The sequence below is a fragment of the Kogia breviceps genome, chromosome 13 (assembly GCF_026419965.1).
Source record: "Kogia breviceps isolate mKogBre1 chromosome 13, mKogBre1 haplotype 1, whole genome shotgun sequence".
NCBI classification, from domain to species: Eukaryota; Metazoa; Chordata; class Mammalia; order Artiodactyla; family Physeteridae; genus Kogia; species Kogia breviceps.
Genome location: NC_081322.1, coordinates 58126200 through 58151028, shown reverse-complemented (window position 1 = coordinate 58151028; position 24829 = coordinate 58126200). Strand labels below are relative to the sequence as shown.

The 24829-nt window shown below is 37.9% G+C and overlaps 1 protein-coding gene across 18 annotated transcripts in view; it reads left to right on the top strand.

Annotated features, from left to right (window-relative positions):
- Positions 1-24829, top strand: part of PTPRK (protein tyrosine phosphatase receptor type K) — a 583718-nt gene that overhangs the window by 266911 nt on the left and 291978 nt on the right. For all 18 annotated transcript variants that reach the window (XM_067010720.1, XM_067010722.1, XM_067010719.1 and 15 more), the window contains exon 4: positions 22480-22561. In XM_067010720.1, the coding sequence (XP_066866821.1) occupies positions 22480-22561 (82 nt within the window). The remainder of the gene's footprint in view (positions 1-22479; positions 22562-24829) is intronic.

Genomic DNA, 24829 nt, shown 5'->3' with positions numbered 1-24829 from the left:
CAGGATGAAAAATTGATTAGAGACCTCAGGCTGTAACTAACGAGAGAAGTGGAAAAGCTAAGAGATTGCAAATCAGTTTTGTAATGTAGGTTAATATTTTGTTTTTCAGATTTTAAAGGGGAACTATACCATTAAATGTTAAGCTATTAAAGGAGTGTTTCTTAGGCACCTTTAGAGTAACTTATTATGAATCCTATTTTTTTTTCTGTAAAATCTTCTAATGTATTTGAAATTTCAGTGACAGCATACTTTAATACTGGACTTGAGCTAAAAATGAAGTTTGTTGAAAATAATTTTTTTAAAATAGTGGTTATATAAATCTTTAATTGCTTAGGAGATTAATAAAATGCTTTCAGAAATGGACATTACACAAGTATCTCCAAGGAGAGTGTTCCCATCTCTCCAACTCAAATTAGAAAAGCAGTACACTACAGCCCTATGACTATCTGACCTCCCTAACTCTCTCACTTCCTTTTTTCCTACCTGAAGACGTGTGTATGGAAGGCATACTACATGCCACTTGCTATGCTGGACATTGAGGCTGACAAAGACAAGGGCCATTTTCTCCATTTCCTAGGCCATACCCATAGTTAATACCATCGTCACCCTTTCCTTGAGTAACTGCAGTGGTCCCCTTAATATTCCTTCTGCTTCTGGCTCTTACTCTCCCACAAAATACTTATCCCCACAGTTGTCACAATCAGTTTCTTTAGATCATAATTTGGATTAAGACTGTCCTCTGCTATAAGCCTGTTCTACTACATTTAGAATAAAATCCGATTTCTTTTTTGAAAAATGGATTTTAAAATAGAGTTTTGAGGAAGCCATGTCATCAAAAATGTAGTTCAGAGAATGATAATATAATCTATGGGCCTAAAAAAGATTTTGTAAATTACATCAGTAATATATTGATAAATTATAAAAATTCAAATACAGAAGTTGAAAAATTAAAAAAGTGAAACTCCTCCATATTATTTCACCCCTTCCACCCAACACCTCCCTCGAGGTAACTACCATTGGTTGGGTCTATATGCTTTAAGACTTTTTTCTACGAAATTACAGTCATGATTTTACCTTCTCAGAGATTTCCCTGATCACATGTCTCATCCTCTGTTCTTTTTCACCATAACATATGTTCACTTATTGTCTTTCTTATATATTAGAATGTTTTTTATGAAGGTATCAAATTTTTCCATGTTGTTCATTTTTAGGTGTTAATAGATAGCTATATAACATTCAAATGCATATGCTATGCTAAAAGGGTCAGTAGACGGTGAAGCCAGTATTTTAATTCCATATTTATCTCCTTTACTTTCCCATTTCCTTGGATTTCTCAATTATCTCTAGCATGGGCACTTCAGGAAAAGGGAAAGGAAAATATAAAATCAAGACTTAGCTGGGAATTCCCTGCCAGCCCAGTGGTTAAGATTCTGCACTCTCACTGCCAAGGGCCCAGGTTCAGTCCCTGGTTGGGGAACTAAAATCCCACAAGCTGTGAGGCCATTCCCTTTTCTCAGTAAAGATAGAGCTTATCTTTTACTATCTATCTTTGAAGACCAATTTTATTCCATTCCTTTTGTCAGCTGTGGGTAACAAAAATGGTTTATGAACCAATCACATTTTTTATATAGTTTTAGGCTTTTGTAATTATACAAAGAGTTCCAATGATTTCTTTCTCATCAGTATTGTTATTTCTAAAATTCTGTGCCTCAGATAACCCATTTTTTATTGATTTCCAGATACCCTGAGGGGTTATGAGTATTCTTCAAAAATAATATTGATTTTATAATATAGAAAGGCATGTCCATTTTCCTTTTTTGACTGAGATTTCAGACTTCAGTACTAGCTAACTTCAGATCTCTGAGTATTCTAGGTAAAAACTTTTTGTCTTAAAATTTTATCAAGAAAGAATCTTAAAGTATGACTGTGTCCTTCACTGATGTATGATACATAATTATTTTGTTAACTATATCACCGAATATTTTAGTTGATATTCTGTAAGGAATTAAATGAAATGTATACTTTTAATTAATTAAGCTCAGAATTTTAAAATAAAAAGTCAAGGCAGATATGTGTCTGCACATTTCTGTGTATGCACCCATTTTTCAGTAGTGCTGGGATGTCTAGCATTATTGTAGTGCTAGGATTTCTTCTCAAGTTTCCCACTATTATCTTAAATTATATAATAGCTAGTTATATCTGTACTATTTAATCCTTAGAGCCAAAGATGTCACTGTTCTTGCCCATGTACCTGCAAAATAAAATGGGAAAAAAATTTGTGGAGTTATTTATCCCTATGTTCAACTAAGTACACAAATTGGTTACACTAATTAACTTTGTGTAAAAATCTCTCCCTTCCCTAACCCTAGCCTGTTTTTTCAAGAGGGAAAGGTTACTTGTAGTACTTTTGAAATTACTTAATTCTTAAGCCAATATGATGAAAATAAAGAGTTCTTTTTTTACACATGGTCTTAACAAAACAATTACTTATTAATATGTTTGCCTTTGTGATGTGAGGGCTCAGGTTTAGCATTCAGTTGAACTTTGCTTTGATGTAGTCTGATGTGGTTATACTACCTGTTGAATGGTATTTATTTACTTGGTTTACTTAAAGCTTGCTTTTCTTTATAATATAAATGCATACTACCAACAGATTTTGTATGTTGATAGATTTTTAGTGTGATAGTACGTATAGGTTGCTCTGCTCATTTTAATTTTCTTAATTGAGCTCCATGAGTATAGATTAAAGCTCTTGAGAGTCACTTATGTTTGGTGAGAAAAAGACTTACTGTGTTAGTTTGAAAGCATTTTTTTTCAGATATAGTTGTGCAAGTGAAGTGATCTGCTTCTGCTATGTGTGAGATTGGACTGTTGGTGCTAAAATTTAAAAAGGTTCTGCCTGTGGATTGCAGGAAGACAAATGGCACATCTCTAGAAGCAAGGAAAAATAGTGCTGAAATTCAGTGTCATGTTGATAGAAATAGCAACCTTAACCAGTCATATTTTATTTCTGGCTCAGACAGCTAACTATAAAATATAACCCAGATGGTGGAGCTATGATAGCAAAGATACAGAAATGACATTTTGCTGATGAATTTGCTACCCTTTGCTTCTCCACTTTCAGTTTTATACCACATCTTTTATGATGTAAGTTGTTTGCTTATGTATTTAAGGACAAACCCATAAGATGAAAAATATGATGAATGGCATTTTTAGATCTTGGATTATTTTAGTTAACTTTGTTTCATTTCCCTCTTCTAACTGCCTTTTTGACTTTTTCTTCTTATTGTTAACTTCATACTCTAACATAAATTAGGCTGTGCCTTGAATAGTGGGTCCTACTTCAATTTATTTCTGATACATATTTAAAGGCATTTTGAATATAGTGTTATGCTCAGCCTGTCTGCCTGTCTTGGAATTGGGTATTCTAAAGAATGAAGGGAGTTGGACACATTATACTGTGGTCTCTAGTCTCAGCTGGCTTCACCATAGTAGGCCTCCAATTGAGATTAAAAGGTCTCATGTAAGGATAGTTTAGTGATGCCGGTGTAGGATTGTTTAAAATGTTTTTTGCGTTAGAGATGAAGAATGGGTAAGGTAGTGGGTGTGTTACTGCAGTACTAAAGAGGTAAGAGAGGAGCTTCAAGATGGCAGAAGAGTAAGAAGTGGAGATCACCTTCCTCCCCACAAATACATCAGAAATACATCTACATGTCAAACAACTCCTACAGAACACCTACTGAATGCTGGCAGAAGAATTCAGACCTCCCAAAAGGCAAGAAACTCCGCAATACCTGGGTAGGGTAAAAGAAAAAACAGAGACAAAAGAATAGGGACTGGACCTGCACCTCTGAGAGGGAGCTGTGAAGGAGGAAAGGTTTCTACACACTAGGAAGCCCCTTCAAAGGTGGCAGAGGGGGGAAGCTTCGGAGCCACTGAGAAGAGCACAGAAACAGGGGTGAAGAGGGCAAAGTGGAGAGATTCCTGCACACAGGATCGGTGCTGACCAGCACTCACCGGCTTGAGAGGCCTGTCTGCTCACCCGCCGGGGCGGGCAGGGGCTGGAAGATGAGGCTTGGGCTTCGGAGGTCAGATCCCAGGGAGACGACTGGAGTTGGCTGCGTGAACCCAGCCTGCAGGGGGCTAGTGCACCACAGCTAGCTGAGAGGGAGTCCGGGAAAAAGTCTGAAGCTGCCTAAGAGGCAAGACACCACTGTTGCGGGGTGCGCGAGGAGAACGGATTCAGAGCACCACTAAAACGAGCTCCAGAGACGGGCGCGAGCTGCAGTTGTCAGCACGGACCCCAGAGATGGGCACGAAACACTAAGGCTGCTTCTGAAGCCATCTAGAAGCCTGTGTACAAGCACAGGTCACTATCCACACCTCCCCTCCCGGGATCCTGTGCAGCCCGCCACTGCCAGGGTCCCGTGATCCAGGGACAACTTCCCTGGGAGAACACATGGCACGCCTCAAGCTGGTGCAACATCATGGTGGCCTCTGCTGCCACAGGCTTGCCCTGCACTCCATACCCCTCCCTCCCCATGGCCTGAGTGAGCCAGAGCCCCCTAATTAGCTGCTCCTTTAACCCTGTTGTCTCTGAGCAAAGAACAGACACCCTAAGGTGACCTACACGCAAAGGTGGGGCCAAATTCAAAGCTGAACCCCAGGAGCTGTGCGAACAAAGAAGAGAAAGGGAAATCTCTCCCAGAAGCCTCAGGAGCAGTGGATTAAATCTCCATCGTCAACTTGATGTACCCTGCATCTCTGGAATACCTGAATAGACAACGAATCATCCCAAATTGAGATGGTGGACTTTGGAAGCAATGATATATATATTTCTTTCCTTTTTCTCTTTTTCTGAGTGTGTATGTGTATGCTTCTGTGTGTGATTTTGTCTGTATAGCTTTGCTTTTACCTTTTGTCCTAGGGTTCTGTCTGTACTTTTTTTTTTTTTTCCTGTGAAAGTTTTAGAACTTGTTATCATTGGTGGATTTGTTTTTGTTGCTCTCTGTTTTTTCATTACTTAAAAATTTTTTATTTTTAACAATTATTTTTTTAATTTAATAACGTAATTTTCTTTTAGTTTTTCTTTCTTTCTTTCTTTTTCTCTCCCTTTTATTCTGAGCTACATGGATGAAAGGGTCTTTGTGCTCCAGCCAGGTATCAGGCCTATGCCTCTGAGGTGGGAGAGCCGAGTTCAGGATATTGGTCCACCAGAGACCTCCCAGTTCCAAGTAATATCAAATGGCGAAAGCTCTCCCAGAAATCTCCAACTCAACGCCAAGACCCAGCTCCACTCAACAACCAGCAAGATACATGCTGGACACCCTATGCCAAACAACTAGCAAGACAGGAAAACAACCACACCCATTAGCAGAAAGGCTGCCTAAAATCATAATAAGGCCACAGACACACCAAAACACACCACCGGATGCAGACCGGCCCACCAGGAAGACAAGATCCAGCCTCATCCACCAGAACACAGGCACTAGTCGCCTCCACCTGGAAGCCTACACAACCCACTGAACCAACCTTAGACACTGGGGGCAGACACCAAAAACAACGGGAACTACAAACCTGCAGCCTGCGAAAAGGAGACCCCAAACACAGTAAGTTAAGCAAAATGTGAAGACAGAGAGTCACACAGCAGATGAAGGAGCAGGGTAAAAACCCAAAAGACCAAACAAATGAAGAGGAAATAGGAAGTCTACCTGAAAAAGAATTCAGAATAATGATAGTAAAGATGATCCAAAATATTGGAAATAGAATAGAGAAAATACAAAAACGTTTAACAAGGACCTAGAAGAACTAAAGAGCAAGTGAACAATGATAAACAACAGAGTAAATGAAATTAACAAATTCTCTAGAAGGACTCAACAGCAGAATAACTGAGGCAGAAGAATGGATAAGTCACCTGGAATATAAAATAGTGGAAATAACTACTGCAAAGCAGAATAAAGAAAAAAGAATGAAAAGAATGGAGGACAGTCTCAGAGACGTCTAGGACAACATTAAACACACGAACATTTGAACTATAGGGATTCCAGAAGAAAAAGAGAAAAAGAAAGGGACTGAGAAAATATTTGAAGAGATTATAGTTGAAAACTTCCCTAATATGGGAAAGGAAACAGTTAATCAAGTCCAGGAAGCACAGAGAGTCGCATACAGGATAAATCCAAGGAGAAACACGCCAAGACACATAGTAATCAAACTGTCAAAAATTAAATACAAAGTAAAAATTTAAAAAACAGCAAAGGAAAAACAACAAATAACATACAAGGGAATCCCCATAAGGTTAACAGCTGATCTTTCAGCAGAAACTCTGCAAGCCAGAAGGGAGTGGCAGGACATATTTAAAGTGATGAAACGGAAAAAACTACAACCAAGATTACGCTGCCCAGCAAGGATATCATTCAGATTTGACAGAGAAATTAAAACTGTTACAGACATGCAAATGGTAAGAGAATTCAGCACCACCAAACAAGCTTTACAAAAAATGCTAAAGGAACTTCTCTAGGCAGGTATAACAAGAGAAGGAAAAGACCTACAATAACAAACCCAAAACAATTAAGAAAATGGTAACAGGAACATACATATCAATAATTACCTTAAATGTAAATGGATTAAATGCTCCAACCAAAAGAAATAGAGTGGCTGAATGGATAGAAAAACAAGACCCATATATATGCTGTCTATAAGAGGCCCACTTTAGACCTAGGGACACATAGAGACTGAAAGTGAGGGGATGGAAAAAGATATTCCATGCAAATGGAAATCAAAAGAAAGCTGGAGTAGCAATTCTCATATCAGACAAAATAGACTTTAAAACAAAGAATATTACAAGAGACAAAGAAGGACACTACATAATGATCAAGAGGTCAATCCAAGAAAAAGATATAACAATTGTAAATATTTATGTACTCACTATAGGAGCACCTCAATACATAAGGCAAATACTAACAGCCATAAAAGGGGAAATCAACAGTAACGCAATCATAGTTGGGGACTTTAACACCCCACTTTTCACCAATGGACAGATCATCCAAAATGAAAATAAATAAGGAAACACAAGCATTAAATAATACATTAAACAAGATGGACTTAATTGATATTTATAGGACATTTCATGCAAAAACAACAGAATACACTTTCTTCTCCAGTGCTGATGGAACATTCTCCAGGATAGTTCATACCTTGGGTCAGAATTGAATCCTTGGTAAATTTAAGAAAATTGAAATTGTATCTGGTATCTTTTCCGACCACAACACTATGAGACTAGACATCAATTACAGGGAAAAAATCTGTAAAAAATACAAACACATGGAGGATAAACAACACACTACTTAATAACCAAGACCTCACTGAAGAAATCAAAGAGGAAATCAAAAAATACCTAGAAACAAATGACAATGAAAGCACAATGACCCAAAAACCTATGGGATGCAGTAAAAGCAGTTCTAAGAGGGAAGTTTATGCTAGTACAATCCTACCTTAAGAAACAGGAAACATCTCAAATAAACAACCTAATCTTACACCTAAAGCAATTAGAGAAAAAAGAACAAAAAACCCCCAAAGTTAGCAGAAGGAAAGAAATCATAAAGATCAGATCAGAAATAAATGAAAAAGAAATGAAGGAAACAATAGCTAAGTTCAATAAAACTAAAAGCTGTTTCTTTGAGAAGGTAAACGAAATTGATAAACCATTAGCCAGACTCATCAAGAAAAAAAGGGAAAAGATTCAAATCAATAAATTAGAAATGAAAAAGGAGAAAAAACAACTGACACTGCAGAAATACAAAGGATCATGAGAGATTACTACAAGCAACTCTATGCCAATAAAACAGACAACCTGGAAGAAATGGACAAATTCTTAGAAAAGCGCAACCTTCTGAGACTGAACCAGGAAGAAATAGAAAATATAAACAGACCAATCACAAGCACTGAAATTGAAACTGAGATTAAAAACCTTCCAACAAACAAAAGCCCAGGACCGGATGGCTTCACAGGCGAATTCTATCAAACATTTAGAGAAGAGCTAACACCTATCCTTCTCAAACTCTTCCAAAAGATAGCAGAGGGAGGAACACTCCCAAACTCATTCTACGAGGCCATCATCACCCTGATACCCAAACCAGACAATGATGTCACAAAGAAAGAAAACTACAGGCCAATATCACTGATGAACATAGATGCAAAAATCCTCAACAAGATACTAGCAAATACAATCCAACAGCACATTTAAAGGATCATACATCATGATCAAGTGGGGTGCATCCCAGGAATACAAAGTTTCTTCAATATACACAAATCAATCAATGTGATACACCATATGAACAACTTGAAGAATAAAAATCATATGATCATCTCAATAGATGCAGAAAAAGCTTTCGACAAAATTCAACACCGATTTATGATAAAAACCCTCCAGAAAGTAAGCATAGAGGGAACTTACCTCAACATAATAAAGGCCATATGTGACAAACCCACAGCCAACATCGTCCTCAGTGGTGAAAAACGGAGACCATTTCCACTAATATCAGGAACAAGACAAGGTTGCCCACTCTCACCACTATTATTCAACATAGTTTTGGAAGTTTTAGCCACAGCAATCAGAGAAGAAAAACAAATAAAAGGAATCCAAAACAGAAAAGAAGAAGTAAAGCTGTCACTGTTTGCAGATGACATGATAGTATACATAGAGAATCCTAAAGATGCCACCAGAAAACTACTAGAGCTAATCAATGAATTTGGTAAAGTTGCAGGATACAAAATTAATGCACAGAAATCTATTGCATTCCTATACACTAATAATGAAAAATATGAAAGATAAATTAAGGAAACACTCCCATTTACCACTGCAACAAAAAGAATAAAATACCTAGGAAAAAACCTACCTAAGGAGACAAAAGACCGGTGTGCAGAAAACTGTAAGACACTGATGAAAGAAATTAAAGGTGATACAAACAGATGGAGAGATATACCATGTTCTTGGATTGGAAGAATCAACATTGTGAAAATGACTCTACTACCCAAAACAATCTACAGATTCAATGCAATCCCTATCAAACTACCACTGGCATTTTTCACAGATCCAGAACAAAAGATTTAACAATTTGTATGGAAACACAAAAGATCCCAAATAGCCAAAGCGATCTTGAGAAAGAAAAATGGAGCTGGAGGAATCAGGCTCCCTGACTTCAGACTATACTACAAAGCTACAGTATTCAAGACATATGGTACTGCCACAAAAACAGAAATATAGATCAATTGAACAGGTTAGAAAGCCCAGAGATAAATGCACGCACATATGGTCACCTTATTTTTGATAAAGGAGGCAAGAATATACACTGGAGAAAAGACAGCCTCTTCAACATGTTGTGCTGGGAAAACTGGACAGCTACCTGTAAAAGAGTGAAATTAGAGCATTCCCTAATACCATACACAAAATCAAAATGGATTAAAGACCTGAGTGTAAGGCCAGACACTATAAAACTCTTAGAGGGAAACATAGGCAGACACTCCTATGACATGAATCACAGCAAGATCCTTTTTGACCCACCTCTTAGAGAAATGGAAATAAAAACAAAAATAAGCAAACGGGACCTAATGAAACTTAAAAGCTTTTGCATGGCACAGGAGACCATAAACAAGATGGACAGACAACCCTCAGAATGGCAGAAAATATTTGCAAATGAAGCAACTGAGAAAGGATTAATTTCCAAAATTTACAAGAAGTTCATGCAGCTCAATATCAAAAAAAAACCAATCCAATCGAAAAATGGTCCGAAGACCTTAGTAGACATTTCTCCAAAGAAGATATACAGCTTGCCAACAAACACATGAAAGAATGCTCAACATCATTAATCATTAGAGAAATGCAAATCAAAAATACAATGAGATATCACCTCACACCTGTCAGAATGGCCATCATCAAAAAATCTACAAACAATAAATGCTGGAAAGGGTGTGGAGAAAAGGGAACCCTCTTGCACTGTTGGTGGGAATGTAAATTGATACAGCCACTATGGAGAACAGTATGGAGGTTCCTTAAAAAACTACAAATAGAACTACCATATGACCCAGCAATCCCACTACTGGGCATATACTCTGAGAAAACCATAATTCAAAAAAAGTCATGTACCACAGTGTTGATTGCAGCTCTATTTACAATAGGCAGGACATGGAAGCAACCTAAGTATCCATCGACAGATGAATGGATAAAAAGATGTGGCACATATATACAATGGAATATTACTCAACCATAAAAAGAAACAAAATTGAGTTATTTTTAATGAGGTGGATGGACCTATAGTCTGTCATACAGAGTGAAGTAAGTCAGAAGGAGAAAAAGAAATACCATATGCTAACACATATGTATGGAATCTAAGAAAAAAAAAAAGAAAAATTCATGAAGAACCTAGGGGCAGGATGGGAATAAAGATGCAGACCTACTAGAGAATGGACTTGAAGACATGGGGAGGGGGAAGGGTAAGCTGGGACAAAGTGAGAGAGTGGCATGGACATATATACACTACCAAATGTAAAACTGATAGCTAGTGGGAAGCAGCCACATAGCCCAGGGAGATCGACTTGGTGCTTTGTGACCACCCAGAGGGGTGGGATAGGGAGGTTGGGAGGGACTGAGACACAAGAGGGAAGAGATATGGGGATATATGTATATGTATAGCTGATTCACTTTGTTATAAAGTATGAACTAAAACACACTTGTAAAGCAATTATACTTCAATAAAGATGTTTAAAAACATAAATAAATAAATTGGTAAGAGTTGTTTCCTCATGGTCTGCGGCATCATTGCCACCTGAAGCTGCCCTCTTGCCTTATTTCTCAAAGGCTGTGGTCTTACGGCAGTGCTCATTGGATCAGTCACTGGAGAAGGATATGAAAGGGAGGAAAGGGTTAACATTTATGGAGAACCTTCCAAATTGTGTATAATCTCTTTTAATCTTCACAATGACTCCATGAGGTCAGCACAGGAAGTTGAGTTGAGGTCTGTTACTTGGAGTTGAGGCTCTGCCTGACGCTGGTGTGCTCTTATCTGTGTTTTGCGTGTGTGTGTGTGTGTGTGTGTGTGTGTGTGTGTGTGTGTGTGACATATCAAAACCTTGTTTTTTAAATTAATTAATTTATGGCTGTGTTGGATATTTGCTGCTGCGCACGCGGTTTCTCTAGTTGAGGCGAGCAGGGGCTGCTCTTCCTTGTGGTGTGTGGGCTTCTCATTGTGGTGGCTTGTCTTGTGGAGCACGGGCTCTAGGCACGCCATCTTCAGTAGTTATTGGCACACGGGCTCAGTAGTTGTGGCACATGTGCTTAGTTTCTCCGCAGCATGTGGGATCTTCCCAGAGCAGGGCTCGAACCCATGTCCCCTGCATTGGCAAGTGGATTTTTAACCACTGTGCCACCAGGGAAGTCCCTCAAAACCTTTTTGAGAAAGCAGTATATGCCTTCCTCCTCCCCAAAGACGTCTTAATAATATAGAGAACATGCAAAGAACACAAAAATTCCTCTTGCATTTATTTTGTAAGTATTATTTATTCTTGTTTCAAGTTTTAAGTTTTTCTGTTTTCAGAGATGGAGTTTGGGTGTCTCTTAGCCATATTATGGAGTCATGTGTTTTTTATACGTATGAATCTACATCAATATCTATTCAAATTTAAAGGACCATTGACAATTTTTTACAAGTGTGTGTTTGAGGAATGAAAATTAATTTAAATAACTAATGGACTATTATTAGGAGCAGAAACCTTCTGGCTTAAGCCCTAAAAATGATTATTATTAGTTCCTTTATTTAGATCTTCTAGATACTTTTGGTGATTACATTAGAGATAGCCTGGACTAATTTGAAGCATAAGAATGTATTATTCTTGCATATTCATTTTAGCGTGGAGCTTTCTCAGACAGCCTTCTTTGGGCTTTTATTTTATACAGTCTACTCTGGTGTGAAATCTCTTAGGTTTTATTTTCTCCTTTGATCTGTGGTCCTGCATTTTTTACTTTTGTCTGGACACTGGCGTGTGCTTTCACTGATGTTCTGTTTTTTATCAGGCAAACACAATACCACTCTGGAAAAGGTTGCAGTTGCTTTTGATGCAAGTGCTGTCTTGTTATACCTGCTGTTGTCATCCATGTTAGATAATGTAGCAGTCCCTCTCATCACTTAGGCAATTTAAACCCCAGGATATTTTTGTGACATTGACGTTTTATTCAAGAATACTTGTCTCCAATATACACAGGATTTGCATTCAAAAATCTACTTAGGTCACTATTTTATTATTATAATTGTGTGCGGAAAGATAAGACTGCGTGCGTACATGCGTGTGCTTCTGCTGCATGGTATGCCTTGTTACTATACAAAAAACCTCTATGTATTCAGGTAACAGTGTAGGTTTTAGAATCTCTGGAACCCTCATTACTCTCTGCAGTCTGCACAGTCCTAATGTTATGTCTTGACAGGACTAGTCCTCCTGAGAAACTGATCATATTTAATCTCAGGACATCTTAAGGAAAATGCCTGATTTTGAGTTTTTACATACCTGTAAGTCGTGGAGGTGCTAAGGATAGCTAAAATCTGAAATATGAAAGGGTTTTAGATGAAGAATCAATTTTGGCTATATTATATGTCTTAACTGCCTTCCATATTTAGTACACTTTATAATTTGAATCCTCTAGTTACTCTCGCAAGCAGCTTTAAAGCCAAAGAATATACCAGTATTTCTTTTTTTTTTTTTTTTTTTTTGTGGTTCGCGGGCCTCTCACTGTTGTGGCCTCTCCCATTGCGGAGCGCAGGCTCCGGACGCGCAGGTAAAGCGGCCATGGCTCACGGGCCCAGCCGCTCTGCGGCACGTGGGATCTTCCCGGACCGGGGCACGAACCCGTGTCCCCTGCATCGGCAGGCGGATTCTCAACCACTGCGCCACCAGGGAAGCCCTATACCAGTATTTCTTTTGCTTACGTATTTTTTCTAGGTATCTTTTGCAGTTGCAAGCATTTATCTTTTTCAGAAACTAAATAAACAAAGTAAGCAAGCAGTAGGCAAGTGCTGTTAACAATGCATTTGTTTCAGAAAGCCCCCAGGCCTTTACTAAAGACATTTTCACATGTTAGAGTCTTAGAAACCAACTATTACATGACTCAATAGGCAAGCCAGCCTGGCATGTAGGGTACTAACAGGGAGAAGCTCCTTTGCTATAATACTTTCAGCAAATCTTTATTGAGAAGGCAGAACCCCAGACTGACAGTGCCTGTGAGAGGAGCTAGTGGGTGACAGTGACGGCTAGCTGTACGCTGGACTTTTGGTATCACCTGCCAGTTATGTGTATATTAATTTTTAAGTATGAACAGAAATAGAATATTTTCACACTTGAAAAGAAACTGGATTCTATATTTTGAAGCTTCCACATAGGTATTTGACTTACTCATTTTAAGATCTTCTGGGGCCTGTAAGCAGAAATTTATTCCTCACAGCATTGTTTAACTATTCAAGGGAAGTAATTATGTTTTCATGATTTCTAAATTAGCTTGAGAAAATTATCTGAAACTTTCTCAAGGGAGAGTCATTTTATTATGTCAACAAAATTTTATGAGTTAGGTAAAAGTGAATTAAATACCTTATCCCATAATTCCCCTGAAAGCGAAACTATTAGCTAGAATTAACTGATGCACGGTTGTTTTCTGTAACATGTTGGAACTCTTTCCAAGCCCCAGTTTTCGACAGGATTCTTGTGGTTCACTGATGCTGTGGGGAATAAACAGGTCACTGCCCTCAATGAGCTTATATTTCAGTAGTAAAGATAAACCTTGAACATTTATTGAGACAATTAATTATGTTATAATAATCATGCTCTGTTTGTGGCTCTAGACTGAGGACACTTCTTCCCAAACAGTCTCTAAAAGGGCAGATATTAATACCCTGCAACTTAGGATCAGTTTAATTGATGGGAAACACCCTTGCCCCTTTGAATTCTTTCAACCATGCCATCACCTTCATGATTGCCTTCCTCTGGATCCCAAGTCATTTTCTTCTATTCATCCTGAGCTTTAGTGCTGGTGTCAGACTGGCTTTTTTCACTCCCACCTTGATCCTGATGGCTTTGGTACATTTGTGGAAAGTCCCTAGGTAGTTCCTTCACCTCCTCATCTCCAAAAATCACCTACCTTTTTGAACCTGCTGCTCTTGTTATACAGATCTTATAATATCTCACAAGTGTTCTAGCTTTACATGTAAGCATCTCACCTTCTGACCATAACATAAATTAATCTCTTTGTACTTGATTAATTTCACTGAGATCTTCCATCAGTCTTCTGGGGAGCATCCGTTGATCAAACCATCTGTCTTTTGCTAATTCATCAATTTGCTCATTGTGTCAAAATTTGATTGCTTTGTAATCTTTTTTTGGTCACATTTTCTATGTCCATAAACTCCTTGATTCCTTTTTTTCTGCCTACTTTTTATGAGCTTAAAATCAAGCAAATTCTATTTTAAGTAGAATCACGCTCCATGGCAGATCAGGATCACTCGAAATTCACAGTCACTAACTTCAGATGGGCCCACAGTACTCCTGGAGATCCTATCACATTTTTCTTTTCAATTCCTTTTCTCCTCTTCTGTCCATTCTACTCCATTCATTTCTCTCCAAACTCCAACCGCTCCTCCTTCCCACTAGCCCATGCCTTGTAGCTGAGAAAACTGAGGCCATACAAGAGAAACTCCCTTATCTGCCAATCCTACCAATCCTACTCATATCTTCATTCATCCTCTCCTTCTTTCCTTATGTTATAAAAGAAGTAGAGCCCCTCCTCTGACCTGTGATTTGGATCCCATGCTATCCTATCTCACATTAACAGTTATTTCTCTCATGTACACTCAAACATTCCCTTCAAATTGAATCATCCTAGTCAACTTCAAAACATCTAAGTGTTTTCCGTACTAAAAATGATAATAAAAAGTTGAACGCTTCCCTTGACCCCGTATCGTCTTCCATACTTGGTTAGATTTCTCCACGGATTCAGGCATACTTCCTGTAGGAGGGTTAAAAACATCTCCACTCCTCTGCTCTCTTCATTATTGTCTAATATGGTTTCCATTTCTGTTACTTCATACAATGGTACTTCATTTGGTTCCTCTTAATCACAGTGTTACATATAAGGAGTGGTTTTGTTCCGGCTTTACTGAGATATAATTGACATATAACATTCTGTAAGTTTAAGGTGTACAATGTGCTGATTTGATACAAGTATGTATTGCAGAATGATTACCACTATAGCATTAGCTAACACCACCCTGTCACATAATTACCATTTCTTTTTTGTCGTGGGAACATTTAAGATTCACTCTCTTAGCAACTTTCAAGTATGTAATACAGTGGTTTTAAACACAATCACCATGCTATACATTAGATCCTCAGAAATTATTCATCTTATAACCAGAAATTTGTGTTCTCTGGTATGACATCATTTATATGTGGAATCAAAAAAAAACCACAGAAAACCTCAAAGAAACAGAGACTAGAATGTTGGATACTAGGGTCTGGGGTTTGGGAGAAGTGGGGATATGTTGGTCACAGTGTACAAACTTCTAGTTATAAGATATATATGAGGGTATTTTTAATCTCCATCTTACTTAGTGTTTGATCAGCATTTGGTCCTGATATCTTATCTCCTTCAGATATTCTTTTATTGGCTTTTATGATACCATGTACCTCCATTTTCCTTTTATATCTCTATACACTTTATTTTTTATCAGTTTCCTCTGTCTTTTTGTGGTCTCATCTTCCTTTATCCTATCAGGGTGAAAAGTATGGCAAAAAGAGAGAAGGTAGCTTGGGATAGATCCTTGAGAATCCAATGTTTAGAGTTTACATGAGAGAAAGAGAAGTCAGTTATATTTAATGGTGCTAACATACTTATTATGTTCATATATATTATACATTGTGTGTGTATATATCTATATATAATTTGTTATTGTTGTTGTTCAGCTAGCATCTATTGAATGTCTGCTATTTGCCAGGTAGTAAGAATAAGCTTTGAGGACACAAAGTTGAGTCAAGCACAGCTCCTTACTTTGAGGCCTCACATTGACATCAGAGAGGTAGATGTATATGCTTTACTAGCACTGATATGGATGGACCTGCAGCTTGAGTAATGTTGGTTAAGATGACTATTTTATTCAGGTGACTATTTTATTACAGATGACTTATTCATTATCCAAATTTGGACAGGAACATATAGAGGTAAACATTTCTATTCTGTAGGTTTTCATTTTGTTACATTTATTCTTTGAAGGCAAATGTGTAATTTATTTTGAGCTTTACATTAACAATATTCAGTGTTTAAAACGTCAAATCACAGAAAACATATTTGAGGAGGTTTATGGGAATGAAATACCAGTTTATTCTAAGGTTTAAAATTTTTTTTTTATTTTCCAAATTCAGGGCAGGGAGTTAAGTTTTTGAAAAGAGAGGAGGGAATGGGAAGAAATTTCATTTAGTACATGTGTCCTTTATGGATATTTTCTTCCCATGATGGCAGTGGTGCCCCTTAACCTAGAATGCTTACTGTGTGCCAGGATCTGTGCTAAATGGTTCACGTGTGTTATCTCATTTAATTCCCCCTTAACTCTGAGGTGGATACTAATAGTTTCTTTTTATAGAAAAAGAAACTTAGGTTTAGACTGTACATCAGTTAAAGTTACATAAGTAACTTTACATATGTTTTTCTATAAGTTAAAGTTAACATTTAAAGAATGTGAACTCAACGTATATCTGACTTTGGAGCCTACACTTTTACACTGATATAGTGAAAGAAAATTAAGTGCAAGTTTTTATTTCAGATTTTTCTTATGTCCATATGTCTTGTCTTACATGGCATTCCTTAAATCATTTAATCATTTCACTATACCATTCAATCTTCACAACAAACCTGAGTTAGGGGCAAGGCCAGTATTGCCCATCTGAAGACATGGTTAAATTAGTTGCCTGGGTTGCATGTGATAGCAAACCAGCAACCAGAGCCCAGGCTCCTTACTTTGAGTTCAGCTTTCCATTGTATGAGGTACTTCTGCATTAATTCAGTTTGCCAAAAGATAAAGTTGTTCTTGTTCTTTAGGGTTGCCTCCTCCCCTCCTTTAATTTGACTTGACTTCACTTATTTAGTTAATAATCCAAGAATGTTGCTAGAGTAGCAAAAATTTGATTAGAATCATCACCTTCAGTATTTCAGGTAACAGAGTGGAGTGGAAACAGCATGAAAAGCAGAGCCTTTTCATTCTGTTCTCAGGCTGGCCTCCTGGATGGGTTCAAGTTGACATCTGGTATGGCCTCCCTCGCTGTCTTCTCCTGGGAAGCCCTACTTTTCTATTTGACACCCAGCATTAGCTCTGACCTGAGCATTAGCCCAAGCAAGTTTTGCATAATTAAGCTATTGAGATTGGTTTTCCCTGAGTGGACAGAAGAGACTTACAAGGTGAGGGCTCTGTTAAAGTGATAAAGCTGATTAGATACTTAGCAGTAAAGGAATCTGATCTTAGAAGTTTCCTCTTGCTCTACTTAATGAGGCAGAGACAGCACTTAGGGAAAATGAGGTCACTACAAAGAGAAACTTTTTTTTTTTTTATTTTTTAACTAAAGAACCAATTCTTTCACTCCCTTTTAAATCAAGGCCTAAACTTATTGTCCAGAATAAAGCTCAATTTAAATGAACAAATAAGAAACTTTTCCTCAGGGGTGTAGTAAACATGTTTAAACTTACCACCTACGAAGTAAAACAATTCGAGAAAGTAAAACTAAGATAAGCCTAGAATTAAAATAATTTAATTAATTCTGACTGTAACAAACCTGAAATAATGAACTGATTAATTATTCAGCTGTGTGGTCTATTCATAAGACTGTATTTTTTCCAAAAATAGTTTTCTCATTTGTTCTTTCTATACTTTCCCTTTCCTTGAACTACCATTCGAGCGAGTAAAACTTGTTTTCCTGGAATATACTTATACAAATGTCCTATATTAACAATGTTCATAATCTTACCTTTTGGTTTATGTAGCACTTTTACAGATGGTACTGTTTAATCCTCACAAAACTTTATAATGAAAGCTGCATTATCTCCGTATTATGGAGTTGGGACTTGACTCTTAAAGGTTATGGGATTTGCTCAAGAAATTGTAAATAGGAGAGTTGGGTGTCAAATACATATTTTCTCACCCCCAAGAAAGTGGCCTGTACCACAGCTGCTCCAAGTTATACATTATTTAAAGTCTCTACCTCTCCCCTCTATTTCTTGCTAAACGTTTGTTCCAATATTTAGAAAGTGACATGACAGTTGTTATCGTATCAAATACCTTCACGTGAAATACAAATGATATGTATACACACACTCACGTATACACACACTCACACATACACACACATATATTTCTGTCTTTATAGATTAGCCCTCCTTTCATCATGAAGTGTTTGTCTTCCCCCCAAAACCTCATTCTCCTACTTCTCAGCTTTAACTTATTCCAGGGAAATTAATAGTCATAAAGGGCAAACTTGAAGTAGAAAAGAACTAACACAGGAGATAGCTTATGATGGGAGTGATTGGAGGGGAGGTGAACCATCCACCCAGCCTGCTGTGTCCCATTGTCATTGGCTTTGGGGTGGATGTAGATATGGTATGAGAATGGGAAGGATGTAATGCTGATGATACTGCTGTTTAGTCAATAGAATATCTAATTAGTTTGCTATTTAAAATGACAATTTTGGGGCTTCCCTGGTGGCTCAGTGGTTGGGAGTCCGCCTGCTGATGCAGGGGATGCGGGTTTGTGCTCCGGTCTGGGAGGATCCCGCATGCTGCGGAGCGGCTGGGCCCGTGAGCCATGGCCGCTGGGCCTGCGCGTCTGGAGCCTGTGCTCCATGAAGGGAGAGGCCACGACAGTGAGAGGCCTGCATACCACAAAAAAAAAAAAAAAAAAAAAAGACACTTAAAAAATTTAACATATTAGACTTTTAAAGGAAATTTAAAGTCTATTTAAGTGAAATGTTCTACTGTGTTTGTTTCTTGATCTTGAGAGGAAGTGTAGTGAAGTTGATGGAAGATTGGATCGTGGAGGTTGACTTGGGTCCATCCCTGGCTCTACCACTTGTTAGCTGTTAAACTTTGGTGCAGTCACTTAACTTTCTTTAAATTGAGGATAAAAATAATAACTACCTCATATGATTGTAGTGAAGATGTAATGAATGTGTGTGTGTGCAGAGAGAGAGAGAGAGAGAGAGAGAAAGAGAGAAGAGGGAAACAACAGCAGATGTGAGCATGAATGAGCATGCTCAGTTAGAACAGTCTCTTGAGTATAGTAAGTGCTCAGTAAAAACAATAAAAACAATCAAACTTACCCCCCTCCACTTTAGTAAAACTGTGTCAGAAGTTACCAGAGAACCCTTAATGGCTAACTTTAATTGACACTTTTTTAGTTTTCCTTGACCTCTCTCCTACAGTTCATGTTTTTTACCTTAGTCTGCATCTATTTTATTCAGATTCTTAAATTTCTAGTTTGTTGTTCTATTTTTACGCAGTTACAGCAGGCTTCAGTGTTTTCACTTTCTCCCATAGAGGCCCTAAATCTGTGCTGAGCTAGAACCACAGACTGTTTCCAGAACTGGCAAATAGTCCCATGGGATAGAAGATCCTGGGATCACATTAGAGAGATCCTGTCCTCCTAAAATTTGTGCTCATCTAGATGCCATTGTTTATGCAGATATCTGATGTTTTAAAATTATGGTCATTGTGATTTATCTGGCCTTTTCTAATCCTTTTGGTGGGAGTGTTGACCTGCCTGACTGGGGGGAGTGCCTTCCTCAACCATTCTGTCTGAATCTTACTTTGTTGGCCTTACTTCTGCTGGCTGTCTTCTTGCCTTCCATTTCATGGTTTGCTGCTCTTTATCTTCTGTGCTGTCTTACTCACTGTAACTTTACTTTACTCACTGTAACTTACTCCCTGTAACTTTCAAATCTATAGCTTACTCACTGCCATGATGATGACTTCCAGATCTATAGCTTTGTTTTAAACCCATCTTTTCTCTTTGAGATATATCTGTCTAGTTATCTCCTAAGCATTTACCCCATATGTGTCCTAGGCTAATCGAATCTGAAATGTCTGAAATGTACTTAGTTATATTCTCCCTCAAATTTGTATCTTTTTCTGTATCCCGTGTTCTGGCTAGGGATCCTGATAGTGTTGGGTCATGGGGTAGGCTGCCCCCAAAATGTGCCTCAACGGTACACTGATTATTTTCAATTAGTTTCTTAAGAAATGGCCAGTGCAAGAGGGATACTCTGACCCTTCTTTCTTTCTGAAAGCAGGAAATAAATCTCTCATGTGAAAGGTGTACCCCCTGCATCTGGAGGTAGAAGAACACCCTTATCACCCTTATCTCTTATCAGAGATAGAGAATGCGAGCTGAAAAGTCTGTGTAAACAAACCTTGTTACTTCACTAATTTACTACCCCAGGTCCAAACTCTGTTTAGGTTCTTTACTAATTGAGCACCCAAAACTATCTCCTGTCACTTCCTCACAACGTTATTGTTTCTTTGTCTAAAAAGAATAAAAGCGGGCTTCCCTGGTGGCGCAGTGGTTGAGAGTCCGCCTGCCAATGCAGGGGACACAGGTTCGTGCCCCGGTCCGGGAAGATCCCACATGCCGCGGAGCGGCTGGGCCCGTGAGCCATGGCCGCTGAGCCTGCGCGTCCGGAGCCTGTGCTCCGCAACGGGAGAGGCCACAACAGTCAGAGGCCCGTGTACCGCAAAAAAAAAAAAAAAAAAAAAAAAAGTAAAAGCTACCTGCTTTGGCCACTTCTTAGGTCCCATTTCTATGAGACCTGCGGGAAGTTCCCTCCTTCTCAACAACAGACAATAGCATTATCTACCTAGGGACCCAGGCCAGGAATGAGAATTTTCCTGTTATTTCTATACAACTAATGAATCAATAATTTCTATTTTGTCTGTTTCCTTAGTATTATTTCTTTTATCTCTCCTTTTTCTTCTCATCTTTCTATTTTCACTGCTACTAGCATATTATTTGTCTGTTTCTAGTCTTACCTTCTTTGGGGCTATCCTCCACCTTTTAGCCAAATATATTTCTTTATTTTTATTTTTTAAAAATTTATTTATTTATTCATTTATTTTTGGCTGTGTTGGGTCTTTGTTGCTACGTGGGCTCTCTCCAGAGCGCGGCGAGTGGGGGCCACTCTTCATTGCGGTGGCTTCTCTTGTTGCGGAGCACAGGCTCTAGGTGCACGGGCTTCAGTAGTTGTGGCATGTGGGCTCAGTAGTTGTGGCTCGTGGTCTCTAGAGCACAGGTCAGTAGTTGTAACGCACAGGCTTATTTGCTCCATGGCATGTGGGATCTTCCCAGACCAGTGATCGAACCCGTGTCCCCTGCATTGGCAGGCAGATCTTAACCACTGCGCCACCAGGGAAGTCCTGAGCCAAATATATTTGTAATAGACCAATTCGATTATATTTTATTCCTACTTTAAATATCAATTTCCAATACGTTTCCTAAAATGTTTTGCAAAACACTCCAAAGATAACCTATGTCTCTCCACAAATAAAGGAGCCCATAGTCAAATAAAATGTTGAAATGTGGCGTGCTTAATCCGTTTTCTCTTGAAGAGTCACAGCACACGTTACTAAGGGAAAGTCTTTACGAAGTTCTGTGATTGACTGTAACAACAAAATTCTAAAACATTAGTTTATATCTGAACATTGATTTTTAAAAATATATTTATTAAAATATTTATTAATAATATTTATATTTTTAATTGATTAATCATTGACAGGATATGCTCCTGATTTCACTCCCATGGTATTCAAAGTCTTCCATGCCTACTTCTCTAATTTCATCTCTTCCCTCTTGAGTCTTTGTAGCTATACAAATTACATTCATTTGTTTTCCCAAACAGAGTTCTATTCTATTCCATTGTATATGGTTCCTTTTGCCTGGAGTAACACTAATCTATCTGATGACCTCTGTCTGAAAATTCAGCTATTTAAAAGCTTAGATCAGTTGATGTCTTCTCTGGTTAGCATAGTGCTTGGCACATTTGTAGGTGCTCAATATATGTTAAATAAATAACAAAAATGGAAAAAGTCAATAAGGAAAAATTTAGAGATATGAGATTTGCTGTATCTGCCTATTCTTTCTGCTTGTATATTGCCCATTCAGGAAATCTGCAACACTTAATAATAGTTGCTTAAAAAATTTGGTGAGAACTGCTTGACCTCAATAATTTAATTGCACTTCAAAAAAATGTTGTTTACCTGTACAAGGTTTAGGAAGTTACTCACATTATAAGATGAAATTTTAATTCTTATTGGACGAAAATTAAATTTTAATTTTCGTAAGTGTGTTATAGCTATTTTTCTTTCACCGTGAAAATTCCTTAAAAATGATTGTTGTGTTTTCTATTTCTTCCTGACAGGTAATATTTGAAGCTGAAGTCTCAGGAGGGAGAAGTGGTTATATTGCCATTGATGACATCCAAGTCCTGAGTTATCCTTGTGGTAGGTTGTGATTAAGAACTGTATTTTTCTATATCCTTTCAACACTTGTCTTATATTGGTAGTGACTGCTGATTATCACTTGGTCATTGCTGTCTCTTTTGTTGTTGTTACTCCTAGCCTTTTGTTCAGTTTTAAAAGAACACTGAAATATTTCTAGAGTTTTTGAATCACATATATTTTCCAGACTTGTACTACACATGCCAAAGGATTCTTTTAATTAATTACTGTTCAAAAGAAAACCACAGTCCCCAAATGGCGTCACTCATGCTAAAAGTTCATGATACAAAACCTAGATTTATACCTGATCCAACTGCAGTTTCAGTTTCTTCCAGAAATGTTATCTTAATTGACCAGTCTGGATTTCATGGTCAAGCACCAGTAGGATAATCTGTCCTCTGATCCCTCTCCATCTCCCAGAGGAAGAAGAGGTGATCTGAATCATAAAACCCTTGCTGTTCCTTTTCTTCCTCAAAGAAGATGTCCTGGCCTAAAAATAAATACTTCTTTTCTTTTTGCTAGTAGCTCCCTTGCCCCACTCTTCTTATAAAAACCTTCCATTTTGTACAACCCCTTCGATCTGTCTTATAGTTAATAGTTGGGATGCTGCCTGATTCATGAATCCCCTAATAAAGCCTGTTAGACCTTCAGTTTATTTAGTTGACATTATTTTTGATAGATAAAATTAAAAATGTAAATGAAACTCTAGGTAGGACTCGTTCCATCTTTTGGTGTTATTAAATTGCCTAGGAAAGCAAAGAATAACAAATCAGTTCAGTGAAAAGAAAATAAAAAGAAGCCTCACCAACTTATGTGATCTGCTAAGTTGAAAGTTGGGGTGAAATGGAGAAAATGAATTAACTCATCTTATTCCAAACTTAAGACTAATTTTTTAATGTCATAATAAATTTCGGGCTAATTCATATTAAACAACAAAACAATAACACAAAATAAGAAACTCAATTTATTAACACATAGTTTGGTATGTCCTTAGATGCACATTGATTGGTCTTCAGATGGGGTAACTACATTTGTGTTTATATCACATACTCTGAAAGACAATTACTGCATGCATTCAGTAGAGCCAGGCATAAAACAGTTGGTATTCAGACTTAAGCTATATCTCCCAACAGCAGTGATTTATAGGGCCTATGAATTCTAGATGGTCTGTTCAGTAACCCTCCTGGTGGAAACTCTCTAGTACTTTGTAAGCAGCATGCACCGGGGACACCATACCAGGGGCCAAGGCTCCTGCTCCTGCTAACTGGTTGTCAAACCCTAGTGTGCCTCAGGATCACCAGCTGGATGTGGCAAATCACACATTGCTTGGCCCCTCGCCTGGTTCTGATTGTTCCCAGGTGATACTAATGCTGATCGCCTTGAGTTCACAATTTGAGAACCACTGTTCTAGCTTGTGTTCTAGTGCAAGCATTCCTTTTTCTGAAGCACCTACTGAGAGAAAGGTGTAGCAGGCAAAGGTCAAATGATTTATTACATGTGGTGTATTCTAAGAAAAAGGAGAACAAAATTATCTCACTCAAAGTTCAAGTTGGTTTACTAAACTCCTTCAATCCATTCATATATGAGAACAGTGTTTCCATCTGTTCATTTACACTTTTTGAAAGAAGATATTAAAGAAAGCCTTTCATGAGTAAACAAGTTAAAAAATACAGAAATTGAGCACAACAGTAGTTTCATTGTGATATGGTCCTCCATGCACTATCTTTACTCACCGAGGCTTAGCTTTTCCCGTTTATGTTTCCTTTTAGTTGAAAACATGAATAAGCTTCAGTTTGAAAAGGTAATTATAGAGAATGCTTGTTTGACAGTCATAAAACTCATGTATATTTTGATGGCAGTCATCACTTTTTTGTTGGTCTAATATTTCTTTTGGGTAACTTTCTTAGGACTATGAAGGAATAGGAAGTGGATTTAACAACAGTTAAGCTAATACTCTGAGAGGAAGAACAGTCCCTTACCTTGTTCTTTGAAGTACTAGAGGATTATAGTTATTGAAATATCTTTAAAAAAGACAAAAAAGATGTAACTGCTTAAATTGTAACTTAATAGTTCAATGGCCATGTATATGTCACTTTTTGAGCTATCATTCTATGTTTTCCTTATAGTTTTCTGTTATGCTCTGCTTTGTGCCTATTTGATCTCTTTTGTTTGCTTTGACTTGTAACTGTTTTATTATCACCCGTGTGCAACATGCTACGGGGGTCCTCCAGCAGTAATTGTTGGGTGCTCACTCTGTATAGAATTGCTCTA